The sequence below is a fragment of the Cladophialophora carrionii genome (genome assembly GCF_000365165.1).
Source record: "Cladophialophora carrionii CBS 160.54 unplaced genomic scaffold supercont1.5, whole genome shotgun sequence".
Taxonomy (NCBI): Eukaryota; Fungi; Ascomycota; class Eurotiomycetes; order Chaetothyriales; family Herpotrichiellaceae; genus Cladophialophora; species Cladophialophora carrionii.
Window position 1 is genome coordinate 837,853 of NW_008481830.1, and position 12,639 is coordinate 850,491.

The 12,639-nt window shown below is 54.8% G+C and overlaps 4 protein-coding genes across 4 annotated transcripts; 1 reads left to right on the top strand and 3 right to left on the bottom strand.

Moving 5' to 3' along the window:
- Nucleotides 1–1,243: 1,243 nt before the first annotated feature.
- On the bottom strand, nucleotides 1,244–4,502 carry G647_06120 (uncharacterized protein; the record flags this gene model as incomplete). The annotated part of the gene is made up of 2 exons (XM_008730444.1): nucleotides 1,244–3,243; nucleotides 3,296–4,502. 2 exons carry the CDS (start codon nucleotides 4,500–4,502, stop codon nucleotides 1,244–1,246), a joined length of 3,207 nt encoding a protein of 1,068 aa, XP_008728666.1.
- Nucleotides 4,503–5,433: 931 nt separating this feature from the next.
- G647_06121 (uncharacterized protein) lies at nucleotides 5,434–7,651 on the top strand (the record flags this gene model as incomplete). The annotated part of the gene is made up of 2 exons (XM_008730445.1): nucleotides 5,434–5,639; nucleotides 5,695–7,651. The coding sequence occupies 2 exons, from the start codon at nucleotides 5,434–5,436 to the stop codon at nucleotides 7,649–7,651; spliced, it is 2,163 nt and encodes a 720-aa protein (XP_008728667.1).
- A 1,084-nt stretch (nucleotides 7,652–8,735) lies between these two features.
- On the bottom strand, nucleotides 8,736–10,765 carry G647_06122 (uncharacterized protein; the record flags this gene model as incomplete). Its single annotated transcript, XM_008730446.1, has 3 exons — nucleotides 8,736–10,181; nucleotides 10,232–10,455; nucleotides 10,525–10,765. The coding sequence occupies 3 exons, from the start codon at nucleotides 10,763–10,765 to the stop codon at nucleotides 8,736–8,738; spliced, it is 1,911 nt and encodes a 636-aa protein (XP_008728668.1).
- A 552-nt stretch (nucleotides 10,766–11,317) lies between these two features.
- On the bottom strand, nucleotides 11,318–12,502 carry G647_06123 (uncharacterized protein; the record flags this gene model as incomplete). Its single annotated transcript, XM_008730447.1, has 1 exon — nucleotides 11,318–12,502. One exon carries the CDS (start codon nucleotides 12,500–12,502, stop codon nucleotides 11,318–11,320), a length of 1,185 nt encoding a protein of 394 aa, XP_008728669.1.
- Nucleotides 12,503–12,639: the final 137 nt, after the last annotated feature.

Genomic DNA, 12,639 nt, shown 5'->3' on the forward strand with positions numbered 1-12,639 from the left:
ACTAAATTAAAGAGAAGGGAATCGACTGGCAACGCGACCACCTGGAGTCGGTCCTTGGAATGTGAAGGAGGGGGAAATGCAGCAATGACCCAGTGACAGAAAGTGCAATGCACAGGCAAGATGGAGAGGAGGGAGAGAGGGAGAGACGATGAGGTTGGTGATTGTGGTTTGCGGTTGCGATTGACTCTCCGGGTGAGGTTTTGTTTGCGGCTTGCTAGGTGCAAAGGCCCAGCTGGAGGAGCCGCTTCAGGCTCGGTTTGACGAGCTGCTTCCCCGACTGCCAGGTGTGGGTTCTGGAATCCCTCCAGGATTGAGCAGCATGCCGCCATGTGAGTGGCCAGCGACGCCCAACTAGCACTGAAGAAGCCTCGATCGGGCGCGCGGGCGCTCGGCTGCTGCCTTCGACCCTTCAGGTCCTCCCACTTGATCAGCGCTTTCTATCTGAGTGCACAGTACGGAGTACTGAACAGCTGCTGGAGTCCGGACGAGGCGGCGTCAGTCACGACCAAACACCAGACGGCATGCGTAGAGTGTGCTAACCACCTCAGATCGAATCTGCACCACAGGCGCCATCCACGCGGACCCATGTCACAAAAGATGCGAAGATGTCTCGGTCGCTGCGAAGGACCGTCACCCAAGAGTGTCTCAGTCACGTTGTTATTATTATCGTGGTGATTCCTGGTCGACGGGCATAAGCAGTGGGTGAGGTTGCTTTGATTCTTGCCATGGGCCAGACGACCTGTTTGACACTCATCTCACCATTCTATTCAGTCAATGCTGTGCCACGGCTCTTCTCCGAGTCACACCTTATTTGGCAACTGAGCAAATTCCGAAGCCCGTCGATCGCCTCCCGTCTTCCCCGCCGACGCCAACGAATGATAATCGAACCTCCAGAGCATGGCCCAGGCCGAAAGTGTCCGAAATGGAACATGACAAGGACACGGGAAATGCGTGGATATGCTATTACACGTTGATGGCGGCGCGAGTGGAATGTCCGAGTGGACAAGCACCGTGGTTTCCGGTCTCTGCTGCTGTATTATGGTACCCTGCACTTAAGGATTTGGTAAATGAAGCCTCTCGGGTCACTGGCCAGCCAGCAGTATCTACCTCTTCCGCAAAGTCCGTGTCCCCCACCCGTTGCTGGTGCAGCGCCTAGGTCGCCCCATCCTTGCATGTCGCAACCTGCTTTCATCATACGAACTCAGCCATGTTGTCACAAAGAAAGTCGTTGTCGCTCGTCTTATCACAATCTCAATGTGTTGAGAATGGCAGAGGTCATGGACCGGTACTGGTTCATTCCCCCCTGCACTTTCTTGAACTGGATGCCATGCAGCGAAAGCAGAGGGATCTTCACAATGGCAATCTCGAACTTGAGCACAAGGCGTTCGCCGCTGTCTTCTTGCACACGGGTCCTCGTTGCGGCGTGGTCATGGCTTTCTGGCCCTCTGGTTTGCAGATACTCGTCCGACCCCTCAGAGTTGGTCACGAAACTCTGATCAGGCTGTCTCCTCTTCGTATGGTGTCGAGCTACTAGCCTGTCGTCCCGGATCTCTTCTCTGTCCTTGCCTCGGAAAGCTCCACCAAAGGAGATTCGTCGTTGATGGCCACTCGTGACGCGGCCACTTTTCTCATCATCAAGTGGCGCCGCCGTGTCTCTGACCCCATCCAGGTTGATGCTGGGCGCGTGCCGGCAAGAAAAACCACCTTTGATCACAGTGTATTGCACTCCTAGCTGATTCAGCACCCGGATGATATCGTGCCTGATGAACTCTGGCGGCTTGCTGCTGGTAGTGGAAGTTGAGAATAAGCCCTTGAGACTTGCTGGCTTGGATATTTCTGTCCCAGGGGTATCGGGAACAGCTGGGGTGTCTAGCCCATCCGTGTCGCCTCGTAGGTCTGCATCAGTCTCTTCGGGGACATTAGCCTCTGCTCGTCGCTCTTCATGACGACGACGTCGAGCTTGAATGCTTTCCTGGCGAGCGTGCCCCAGAGATTTCGTCCGAGTCGTGTTTGGCGTGCGTGGAGTGGTCACCGGGCTTGCATTCGGTGCGGGTTTGTCGGTCAGCTCTACGCCTCTGTCGGCTCGGATAGCATGTACACTTGACTGGTCGGATCCGCTAGTTGGCGGTGGCTCGGGGGCCAGCATAGGGGATTCGTTCCCTGACGTTGCTCTTTGCAAGACGCGCCGAGGACGATAGTCAGCTGAATTTACGCTGGTCGATCGTCCCAAAAATTTTCCAGCTCGCGACAGCCCACCGCTTGCACTGAGTAGTCCCTCGTGCTGAGGTTGACTGCCTCCTGCATGATGCGTTGATGGGCTGGGATCTCTTCTCCGCGATCGTCGAACAGAGAAAGATTTGCGTGGAGGTGCGACCGGATCTGCCGGCGGTTGAATGTTCAGAGATGGGGGTGGCTGTGGCCGTTCTGTATCCCGATCGCGGTAGCGTCGAGTGCTAAATCTTCGCAAAAGGCCGAGAGCGGTTCCTTCACGCTTCGCCGGCTGATCTGGCTGTGGAATTCCTGTCGGAGAGGTTGCACTGGGAGGGTGTTTCTTCTCAGGCACCTCAAGGGGCTTGCCGCCATGAGCAGTGTCATCTTCCCCATTCGTTCGAGCCCGCGGCCTGGCTCGTCCACCAGTAGCCTTCTCGCCAGGCATCTCCGGCGCAAATGTATTCGTATGTGCTGCTTCTGGAGTGGGTAGTCCAGGCAGCTTAAGAGGGGACTCCTTTTCGGTTATCGGCATGGCTATAGCGCCGGGATTCAATTGTTGTCGCTCCCGGTCGCGCTTCTCACGAGCCAGGTAATAGATGGAGATTAAGGGGCTGTAGGCATTGATTGGGTCGTACCCACGAATGGCCTCCGATGACGGGCCAGTCAGTCCTTCGCGACTGATAGAATTTCGTCGCTTGTAGAAATCGAACACGCCTCGCTTCTTCTCTCCAGTGCTGGAGGAGTGACTGTAGTCTTCCTTGGAACTTTTGCGGACGGCATTCTGATAGTCTTCTGATTCGATTATTCGAGTCAGCTGGTCGGTGATGTAGGCAGATGATCCGAAATCGAAGCCTTGCATTTTGTCAATGACCTCCGGGTCGAGAGGCAATTGGAGAGGTTCTCTGTGAGGGAGACAATTATCGGGTGGTCCATTAAACCCTTTCGTCATCCATGGGTGATTCATGATTTCTTGAAGACTTGCTCGGTCTCGGGGATCCACAACAAGCATGCGAGAAATGATGTTCTTGCATTCTAGATAGCCGTCAGTACACTTGTGCTATTCATGGGCATGGTTTCGACTCACCGGCTGTCAGCCATTGAGGGTAATCGACGACGCCCCTTTTGATTTTGGCATGCAACTGAGGCATGCTTTGATCGTCAAACGGGACTTTACCACAGACAAGAACATAGAGAACGATTCCGAAACTCCAGACATCGACTTCCGGACCAGTATACTGACGTGCTTGCAACAACTCCGGCGCCGCAAAGTACAGACTCCCGCAAAACGTTTTGAGAAGAGATCGTGGGGAATAAAGGTTGCTGAGACCGAAATCGATGATTTTGATGTCGCCAGTCTTGCTGATCAGGATGTTCTCAATCTTGAGATCTCGATGAACGATACTATTTCGATGGCAATAGTCGAGAGCACTGGCGATTTGCCGAGCGAATTTCCGGGCTTGCTTCTCCTTCAGACGCCCGTGCGCAATGATATAGTCCAACATTTGCCCGCCATTGACATACTCGAAAAGCATGTACCAGTGATAGTTGGTCCTCTGCACGTCAATCATCCCACAGACGTAAGGGTGCGAGAGCAATGACACCATGGCGGCCTCTCTCGCCGTCCGGATCTCCTTTGAGCGATCTGCGCGTTCGTCCTTCGGATTTCCCTGTTCATCGGCGGTTTGTCGTGGAACGATCTTGATGGCTGCTTGCTCTCCGGTCTCTATGTTTTTCGCGAGCTTCACTTTACCCATGCTCCCTTGGCCTATAGTCTTGCCCAGTGACCAAGTTCCCGTCTGGCACGTGATCGACGTGCGCCTTCGCCCGACGGTGGGATGAGATTGCGACGAATGTGCTTCGCTTCTTGGGTGGGCGCTGGGAGGCGGAGGATGTGTAGAACTGCCGTTTGCTACTACGTTCGTAGGCGCCGTCAGGTCCTGACTACCACGTCGCGATCCAGGGCGGGAAGAGGACCTCCCATGCGAAGCTGAGTCTGTTTGGTATTCCACTCGTCCATCCCGAGAACTGCTTCGCCGGGAGGAAGGCATAGAGGCGACATTGCTCTGCTCGAAGTCTCTCCGAGCAACGTTCACGAGGGCGGCAGGGTTCGACTGAGGAGGGGTTTCGTACGCTCGAGAGCTGGTCCTTGTGTGAGTCGAGGGTCTCGTGTTTGTGGATCGCGCTCTTGCAGGTTGTGACGGCGACACGGGAGCATAAGAGGAGGGCGGGTTGCGAGAGCTTGAATGGCTGCGCACCATCGAGGGCGATTGCTGTGATGCTGCCGTAGCCATCGTCTCAGCCGGAGGAGATCGACAGTTGATCGATCGTTCAGCGAGTTTCGAGAAGTTATCGGCGCCCAGACCCAGTGTTACGGTTGCGGCTGGAATTCAGGGCGCTGGTGGAAGACCGCACGGACGCAACAGACGACGCAACTCGCTGGGCTTCGCACCCGCAAGGCTTCGCTGCGCGTGAGGTGCAGCCTGGATTTGTGTCGGTGTTATCGCCCGATATGCTGACTGAGGATGGTCAGGAGACTATGCCGAAGAGGAGACGTCGCGATGAGTAGGATCATCGGGTCGTTGCATGAGCGAGCAGGCGGACGAGGAAAGGCAGTGAGATGACACCAGCGCGGTGTGAGGTGAGGTCCAAGGCAGATCAGATGGGGCGGCGGACGGCCAACAATAAAACTATGTTAAGTCGCGGGTCAAATGAGATTGATGACTTGCGTAGGCGAAACGGTGATACCCAAGTCCTGCTGCTATGTTTCAAGTGCTTGGAATCACCGCCTCGAAAGTTGGAATCACAGTTGAGTCTCGCCTTGATTGACTGCGTTGCAGGGCTGCCCAAAGAACCTGACAAACGCACATGAGGGGATCCGAAGGAGGCTTCCGCCAAATTTCCAGGCTTGCCGTGAACGTCGACAAGGCCACACTGGGCGGGTGGTCGGGTTAGCTTTGCTGCTTACTTAGCTACTTAGCTAGGGGCGCCGACTGGTGCTCCCGGTGATATGATTAGTGAACGCGGGACTTAAGTAACTAGCCTGTGGGATGCCCCGCTGGTGACGCTGCCCGGCCATTGCCTCAGATACCAGCGGACAAGACAGCCTCATCGATCAAAGCAAGGCTGCACTACACAGTACTCAAGTTGACGGCTGCCCGCCGGCCCCAGGTTGCTAGCACCATACATGATTTCCTCAATCGTGCGATTCGACACGCTCACGACATGGCTTACAAGCGATCACGGCAGGCCTTCGAGGCTGATTTGCAGAAGCAAGCGTCTCCCTTCGTCCTCTACGGCTCACCTCTACCGCCTTTAGATGACCACACACGTGATGACGGCTCATTTGTTCCAGTATGGAAGCAGGAGGCTACAGACGAACGAGGGCGGAAACGCTTGCACGGCGCCTTCACGGGAGGCTTCAGCGCCGGGTGAGCACGCGGAGCATTTGATTTGGGAGCACAATGGCTAAAATGGTGGATGCAGATATTACAACACTGTAGGTTCTAAGGAAGGTTGGGCGCCTTCCACCTTTGTCTCGTCGCGGCAGAACCGTGCGAAGGATGCCCGGAAGGCTCCCCAGCAGAGGCCGGAAGATTTTATGGACGAGGAGGACATTCGTGAGGCAGAAGAGTCGCGCACACTTGATACATCCAAAGACTTCGCAGGATTTGGCACCGAGCATGATAGTGTGCGCAAAACTGCCGCCATCGACATCTTCCGACCATCTGGCGAGACTGTTGGCTTGAGGTTGTTGAAGAGGATGGGATGGAGAGAAGGAACCGGCATCGGGCCCCGAGTTCGAAGAGCAGCAAAATTGGGTGACGATGAAGATCGTGAGGAGACGGGAGAAACCCATCTCTTTGTTCCAGAAGATGCACAAGTGGTCTCTTTCAACCGGAAGACAGACTATAGAGGCCTGGGTTACGAAGGAGAGCTGCACGAGACAGGACACTCGGCGAATGGGAAAAGCAGATCTCACAAAACTGCACCTAAGGAACGTTCCTCAGATGAAGACAGCGACGGTCCGCTCCTTAATGCAAGGAAGAAGCCAGCCTCGGCAACCAAGAGAACTGGATTCGGCGTGGGTGTTCTGAACGATGATGGTTCTGAGGACGAGGACCCGTACTCGATGGGCCCGAGGATCTCTTATAACAGGAGCATCGGCGGCGATAGGAAGGTCAGGACAAAACCGAAACCTGCGGCAAGCTCCGCCAACCCTCTCGTCACCACCAAGCCAACTTTTATCTCAAAGAGGCTCGCCAATCTCAAGGGAGCCCTAAGAAAATGCCACGATGGCCGACTGCCCCCGGACGGATTCGTGCTCGCAGACGAGCTCGACTCGTTCGGCACGATGACCCTGCAAGATGATAAGTACAAGCCACCAGAAGTACCAGCGGCATGGAAATCATCGCTTTCGCCAGACGTGGAGACAGACACAAATTCAACTTTCGTTTCAACAAGTGACGCAGCCAAAGCTTCTCATATGACTGCGAAGGCACGGGCATCGCTCCTGGGTGAATCGCAACTTCCCGGGAAATCAGTCTTTGACTTCTTGACACCCGCAGCCCGTGATCGACTGGCTGCGGCATCGGGCCGTCAGAACCTCCCAGCAGCCGGCAACGAGTCTGCTCCAGCTGGTCACGAATCTTCAAAATCAGCAATGGCGAAGCTGCAAAACCTCGTACCTAAACTCGAGCAGGAAGTGGCTCGGCAAGCTCTTGAACGCGGAGTGGGTGGCTGGATGCCATATGCCGAAGACGAGAACAAAAGAACTAGGTATCGAATGTACCTCGAAATCCAAGCTGGGCTGAGGACAGCAGCGGACATAGCCCCCCGCGCAGAGCACATGAGACAAGAAGACTGGGTCCTCGAAATGCAGGAATTTGCCAGGGCAGCAGAAGTCTTCAAGCCGATCAGTGGACCGATGGCAAGCCGCTTTACCACTTCCACCTCTCTCCCACAAGGCCAGAGCGCCACGTCAGGCGATGCCCAGGTGGGTTCACTCCTGAGCAAATCCAAAGCAAAGCCAGAAGATCCAGCAGAAGCAGCCGCCAAACTTGGAATGTTTGGTCCGATGACACGGTCCACCAGCAACTTCTATCCGACGAGACTGCTATGCAAGAGGTTCGGTGTCTCTATGCCGACACAAGCGGCGCCTGGTGAAGCCGGGCCTGGGGACAGCTGTGCATATGCGCCTCCAGAGCCAGAGTTTGCCACGACACAATTTCGATCGTTTGCATCTGCCGGATACCAGCATGACGTGACATCCGAGGTCGATCGAACAACTGCAGAAGCGCCCGTCGGTCAACAGCAAAATCTCCCCACTAGGAAGGAAGAGCTCGAGGTTCTGGACCCGGAGAGAAACGAGGCTTTGGAGCAGCAGAGACCTGGCCAGGCCATCTTCAAAGCCATCTTTGGTAGTGACGATGAGGATGAGTGACTTGGGGACTCGTGTAACTTCATGGCTGCCGAATCTGCTCTTTGGATCGATTGATCGAATTCTGCAACCACTCTCGCGCGTTTCTTAGTTGGCGACTCCCCAGCAAGCGGGCTAACACGGCAGCTTTAAAGATCCATGAACGTCAGGATGTCAGAGGCATGAATTGAGGAACCAGCGCGGTCAATCTTCATCATGCCTGCACCTTCCTACATGCCTCGATCCTATTTATCCCACCAACTATTGTGGGATTATCAAGCATCATGGTTCTTGAAACACTGTGAGAATGTGTCTCGCCATCCCAACAAACTCTGAGCGGAGGTCATATCGAGGAGGCTGTCCACCCCTCCAGCCAACGGGTTCTTGTGCTGGTGTACAAGACACTGTGAATGACAAGTGGAGATCCTCCTACTGCCTGGTAAGACGCCCTGCTGGATGCCTGCTCCTCCATATAAGCGACACGCCTCACGCTGCCTGCACATGCACGTCCATACACATCCATCACTGCAAGAACTTCACACCGCCATTTACCTATCAGTCAGATATATCTGCTTGGCTACGCTTACCAGGATGAATCCCAATAGTATACTGCCCACACCGCAATGGACGAGAAGGAGCAGTCTGCTGATGAAGCCAAGGGATTGAGTATGTCAGCTCACTACTCGAGAGCAATGTAGTCATGACTGTGAGGAAAACCTGAACACGGAAAATCAACTAAGTCCACAAAGTCTAGATGTAGGTCGGACTTCTATGATGTTCGAAGCTTCATAGAAACACAATTGCTCCTCTAATAATCGCTTATCTACCGCCAACGCTACTGGTAGGTACAGTAGATGTGAGAAGTAAACACTCTATGCTAAATCACGCCAAGTCGTATTCTAGTTATGTATTCGAGGGCGAGGACGGACACATTCGTTCCTCCGGCCACGGGTGCTGTGGGATCGTCATTCACAAGAGGATGGGAAAGAGACGGCCCGGCGACGCTGCTGGCCAACACCCAAGATAAATCTCACTGTAGGTTAGAAGGTACGGTCTAGCCGATGCCAGACGTCCGCGCTTGGGCCGAAAGCTTCTCCTCCCCCGGCTGTCAATTCGGTTGATGTATTTCTGTGCCAACAGCATCGATACGTCGCTCGGAATACATCCGTGACCCTGTGGCAACGTCGAAGATCATCCCAGCGTCACGCATTTGGCGCACCACGTTGAAGAGCTCAAGGTCAGAACCGGGCCGGCCGACAAGACTGATCGACACGGGGATGTGCTCTGTCTGGTTCGTGATTCTGGAGACGTACGTCGTTTCCGCCACAGGGATGGTATAGTCCGGACAACCGACCAGGTGGCCGAACGAATAGATGCTGAATGTGTCGTTGAAGAGCTCGCTCCGGTCGGCCACGTCGTCCCGATAATCCGGTCGCCCGCATGATTGGGGAAAGATCAGCAACGTGGTTGCGTCTTGGTCGTAGGATCCGAAGAGAGTGGTCTCAACCCAGAGCTTGAAGGCCTGCATGGCTTGCAGGGCGTTGGAGAGGTCCTCTGCTCGCACGTTCCGGCCGTGGTCCAGTCGCCGGCTGACCAGGTTCGACATCTTGGGCGGCTTGCCGTGTTTGGCCCGATACGCGTTGATGAAGTGGTCCCAGCCGCATGCCACTGCCGAGGCCGTGGTGATGGCCGAGTAGATGGGGCCGACAGATTCGTCGAGGGACCTCGACTGGCCAATTGGCGGCGTCGCCCTCCAGAGGTCGTTGATGTTGAAGGGAATTCTTTCGCAGTCAAAGTGAGTTTCGAACTTGCACAAGGTGGCGTCGATTTGCTTCTCCGCTTCGGACCAGTACTTTGGGTCGACGGAAGGGTGCGGAAACCATCGATGCTGGCCGTGATGATGAGGATCGGGGTTGTCGGTTTGTGCGGCTCGAGTTGGATAAAGAAGGTTGTACCTACGCTTTTCTGCCACGCACGATGGAGGCTTCCCTCGACTGACTATGAATGACCCGACGCGGGTGAAGATGTCGATCTCTCTGGCGAAGATGCCGACCGTGTTGAACAGGTCGGTGGCACCGAGGATGCCTTCGAGACTAACCAACCCACAGGAAGGGCGCTGGCCGAACACGCCGTTCACTCCGGCGGGATGCCTAATAGACCCGCCTGTGTCGGTGCCGACCGTGAAGTCTAGCCAGTCGTAGGATGCAGCGGCTACGGCGCTGCCAGTGCTGGAGGAAGAGGGCTTTTGCCGCCCGTCACCGCGAGGATTGAAAGGGCAGACATCATCTATCCATTCGCACGGGTCAACTCCTTCGGCGAACTCGGTGGTTTTGAGCTTTCCTACTAGCACAGCGCCTGCTTCGAGGAGTAGTCTGACTACCGGAGCCGTTGTTCTCTCCACAGGGTATATGTCGGCCCAGGCTTTGTTGCCGAACCCGGTCGTTAAGCCTTTGATGGCAATAGTGTCTTTGACTGCAAACCTCAGGCCTGCCAAAGGTTTGTCGCTATAGCCGCGATATAGCTTGGAAGGTATAGGTATCAAAACTGGCGATTTCTGCACTATCAGCTGGAGAATAACATTCGAGGCTGTTTATCCACACTTACAGGAAGCTCGCACCATGTCGTTCCAGAAGCGGATTTTCGATAGATGCCACTCACAAATGCCTGCTGCGGGTCCGGGACAAGCTTGGAGACGGGAAATATTTGACCTGTCGCTTTGAGGACGACGTATGGGCCTTCGGCGAGATCATGCCTAGATTTGTCGATGGAAAATATCCGCTTTTTCTTGAAACCGCCTCGCACGGTAGGTGGTTGCAACAAGATGATTACTGACGCGAGCACAAGATGTCAGCCAGTCTCCAGTTGCAACAACACCTCAAGTCGCAATATAAACTTACGCGACAAGAAATCAGGACTCCAGACGTTGTCAGTGCTTGCGAAGTACCTGCAGGTTGCTCTCAGATCGGCTGGAGTGAAGATCGACGGCGTCCATTCTACGACAGTAGCGGGTACAAACTCCTCTTTAAATCGTCGAAGTTTCGGGATGAGGGCAGGTGGCAAGCTGCTGGCTTTCGGGTCGAGCAATATGTGGTACGTATCGCTGCCGATGTTGAGGAACGGCTCGAGACCAGTTGCCATAGCGGATAAGCATGAGGGCGCCAACTCACTATCTCGGTGTGCTGGAGTAGAAGGGGAGAAAATAGAGATCATGCCTTTTAAGACACCACAAACCTGGAGTTGCGATGGCTGTACAGTGTAACAAAGGCGGAAAGCAATTTCGTGTGCAGGAGACAAAGGACCTACCACAACCTGCCAAAGGAAGCCATTTTCCTTCAGCCAGAGATTCTGAGCGAATGTCGCCGGCTGCTGCCGCAGCTCCAGATAACTCTTCTTGACATTCAGATAGGCAGCCCCAGCGTTTCGAAGCATAATGCAATGACAATCATCAATCGCATAGATCACAGGCATAGCATGATCAGATTGGGAGCGATTTGAGTTGTGGCACTTTGGATAAGCGACATCTTGGCGCTGATAAGAGCCGCCGTCGTCCCAATATTCCTGCGCATGCCGGCACCAGCAGCTCCGAGCCATCTGGAGCGTGGAGGTCGACGCCAGGAGCTGTCGAAAGATGGAAGGGCCAATGCATGTCTGGCCGTTATATGAAATGTCGATACCATCGTCAAGCTCGGATCAGTCGTCATCTTCTCTCCGCGACGCTCCATTCCGACCCATACGCTCACCCAGAGTTAAATCTCCAGCTCTCTTGTGGAAACTGTTGACGAAGTCCGCGCGCCCGCCGTGCTTGGCATTCTTCGCTCGAACAGCATCGTCTCGCTCCCGGTCGGCTCTTTCTCGCTCGGCGATGTCAGCGAGCCTTCGCTCTCTCTCGTCATGAAGCTCTGATGCAGCCTGTTGCATGGCTGCCAGCCTTGCTGCTCTATCATCGGCGCTGTTATCCTTCTCCCGTTCATTACGACGTGGACTTCGAGATCGAGGTCGCTCCGGCCGTGAAGAATGCCAGCTCTGCATCTTTCGGATGCCATTGCTGTGACCGTTTCGTCGAGGTGGAGAGTACGATCGAGATCGAGATCGAGACCGTGGTCGACGCCTTTCTGCTGGAGAAGCTGAACGTCTTCTCCGGAAGGGAGAGCGCGAGCGTGGCTTCTCTGACCTTCGGGGAGGCGACCGGGACCGTGATTCGGAGGAGGTGTATGATCTCCGTTGACGTTGCCTGCTTCTCCCATACCGTTCGTCATCGTCGTCTCGATTCGGTCGCGTCCGCTCAGACCTGTCACGGTCATCACGGTGCCTGTGATGGTGATGGTGGTGGTGTTTTCTCCGCTTGTGTTCTCTTTCACGACCGACATCTTCTCTACCGGCGGCCTTCAACAGTAACTTCCGCTTGATAGGATCATTCATCATAGCCTCATACGCTGCCTGCTCTTGCTTCTTGATCGCTAGCATAGGGTCTTCTCGAATCTTCGCAGCCGTGTCTCGGGCGGTGTTTGCATTTTGCAGGGCCATGAAGGACTCCTCTGTCGCCGACTTCTCCAGCTTCTGGTTCTCAGAGCCCTTGATTAGGCCATCTATCCGCCTCTTGCCCAGCAGGTATCCTTCCATTTCTTCGGTAGTGCCAGCCTGGCCGCTCGAAGGTCCATTGTACATCCAGTCAACTCGGGCTTGTCTTTTTCTTCCGCCAGCAGCTTCTTGTAGATCCTCAAGTTCCTGGATTGCTCGCTCTTCGGCCCGTTCTTTCATGATCTGATCAATCTTCTTGCGCTCCTCTAGCGCTTTCTTTTCTTCCTCCCATACCTTCTTTTGGTTGCTCATGAGCACGGGGTGCCATGATTTCTTGAGGTTCAGATCGCCACCCATGTTGCCGGCTAAGGACCGTTTGTCGAACGGGAGAGAGGATGTTTGAGGCGCAACGATATGTCAAGCCCACGCGTGTTGTCTAAAGGTGGCAGAGAATGGACGAGTCGAGATTGAAGAGGGGCGAGAAATTGAAATCG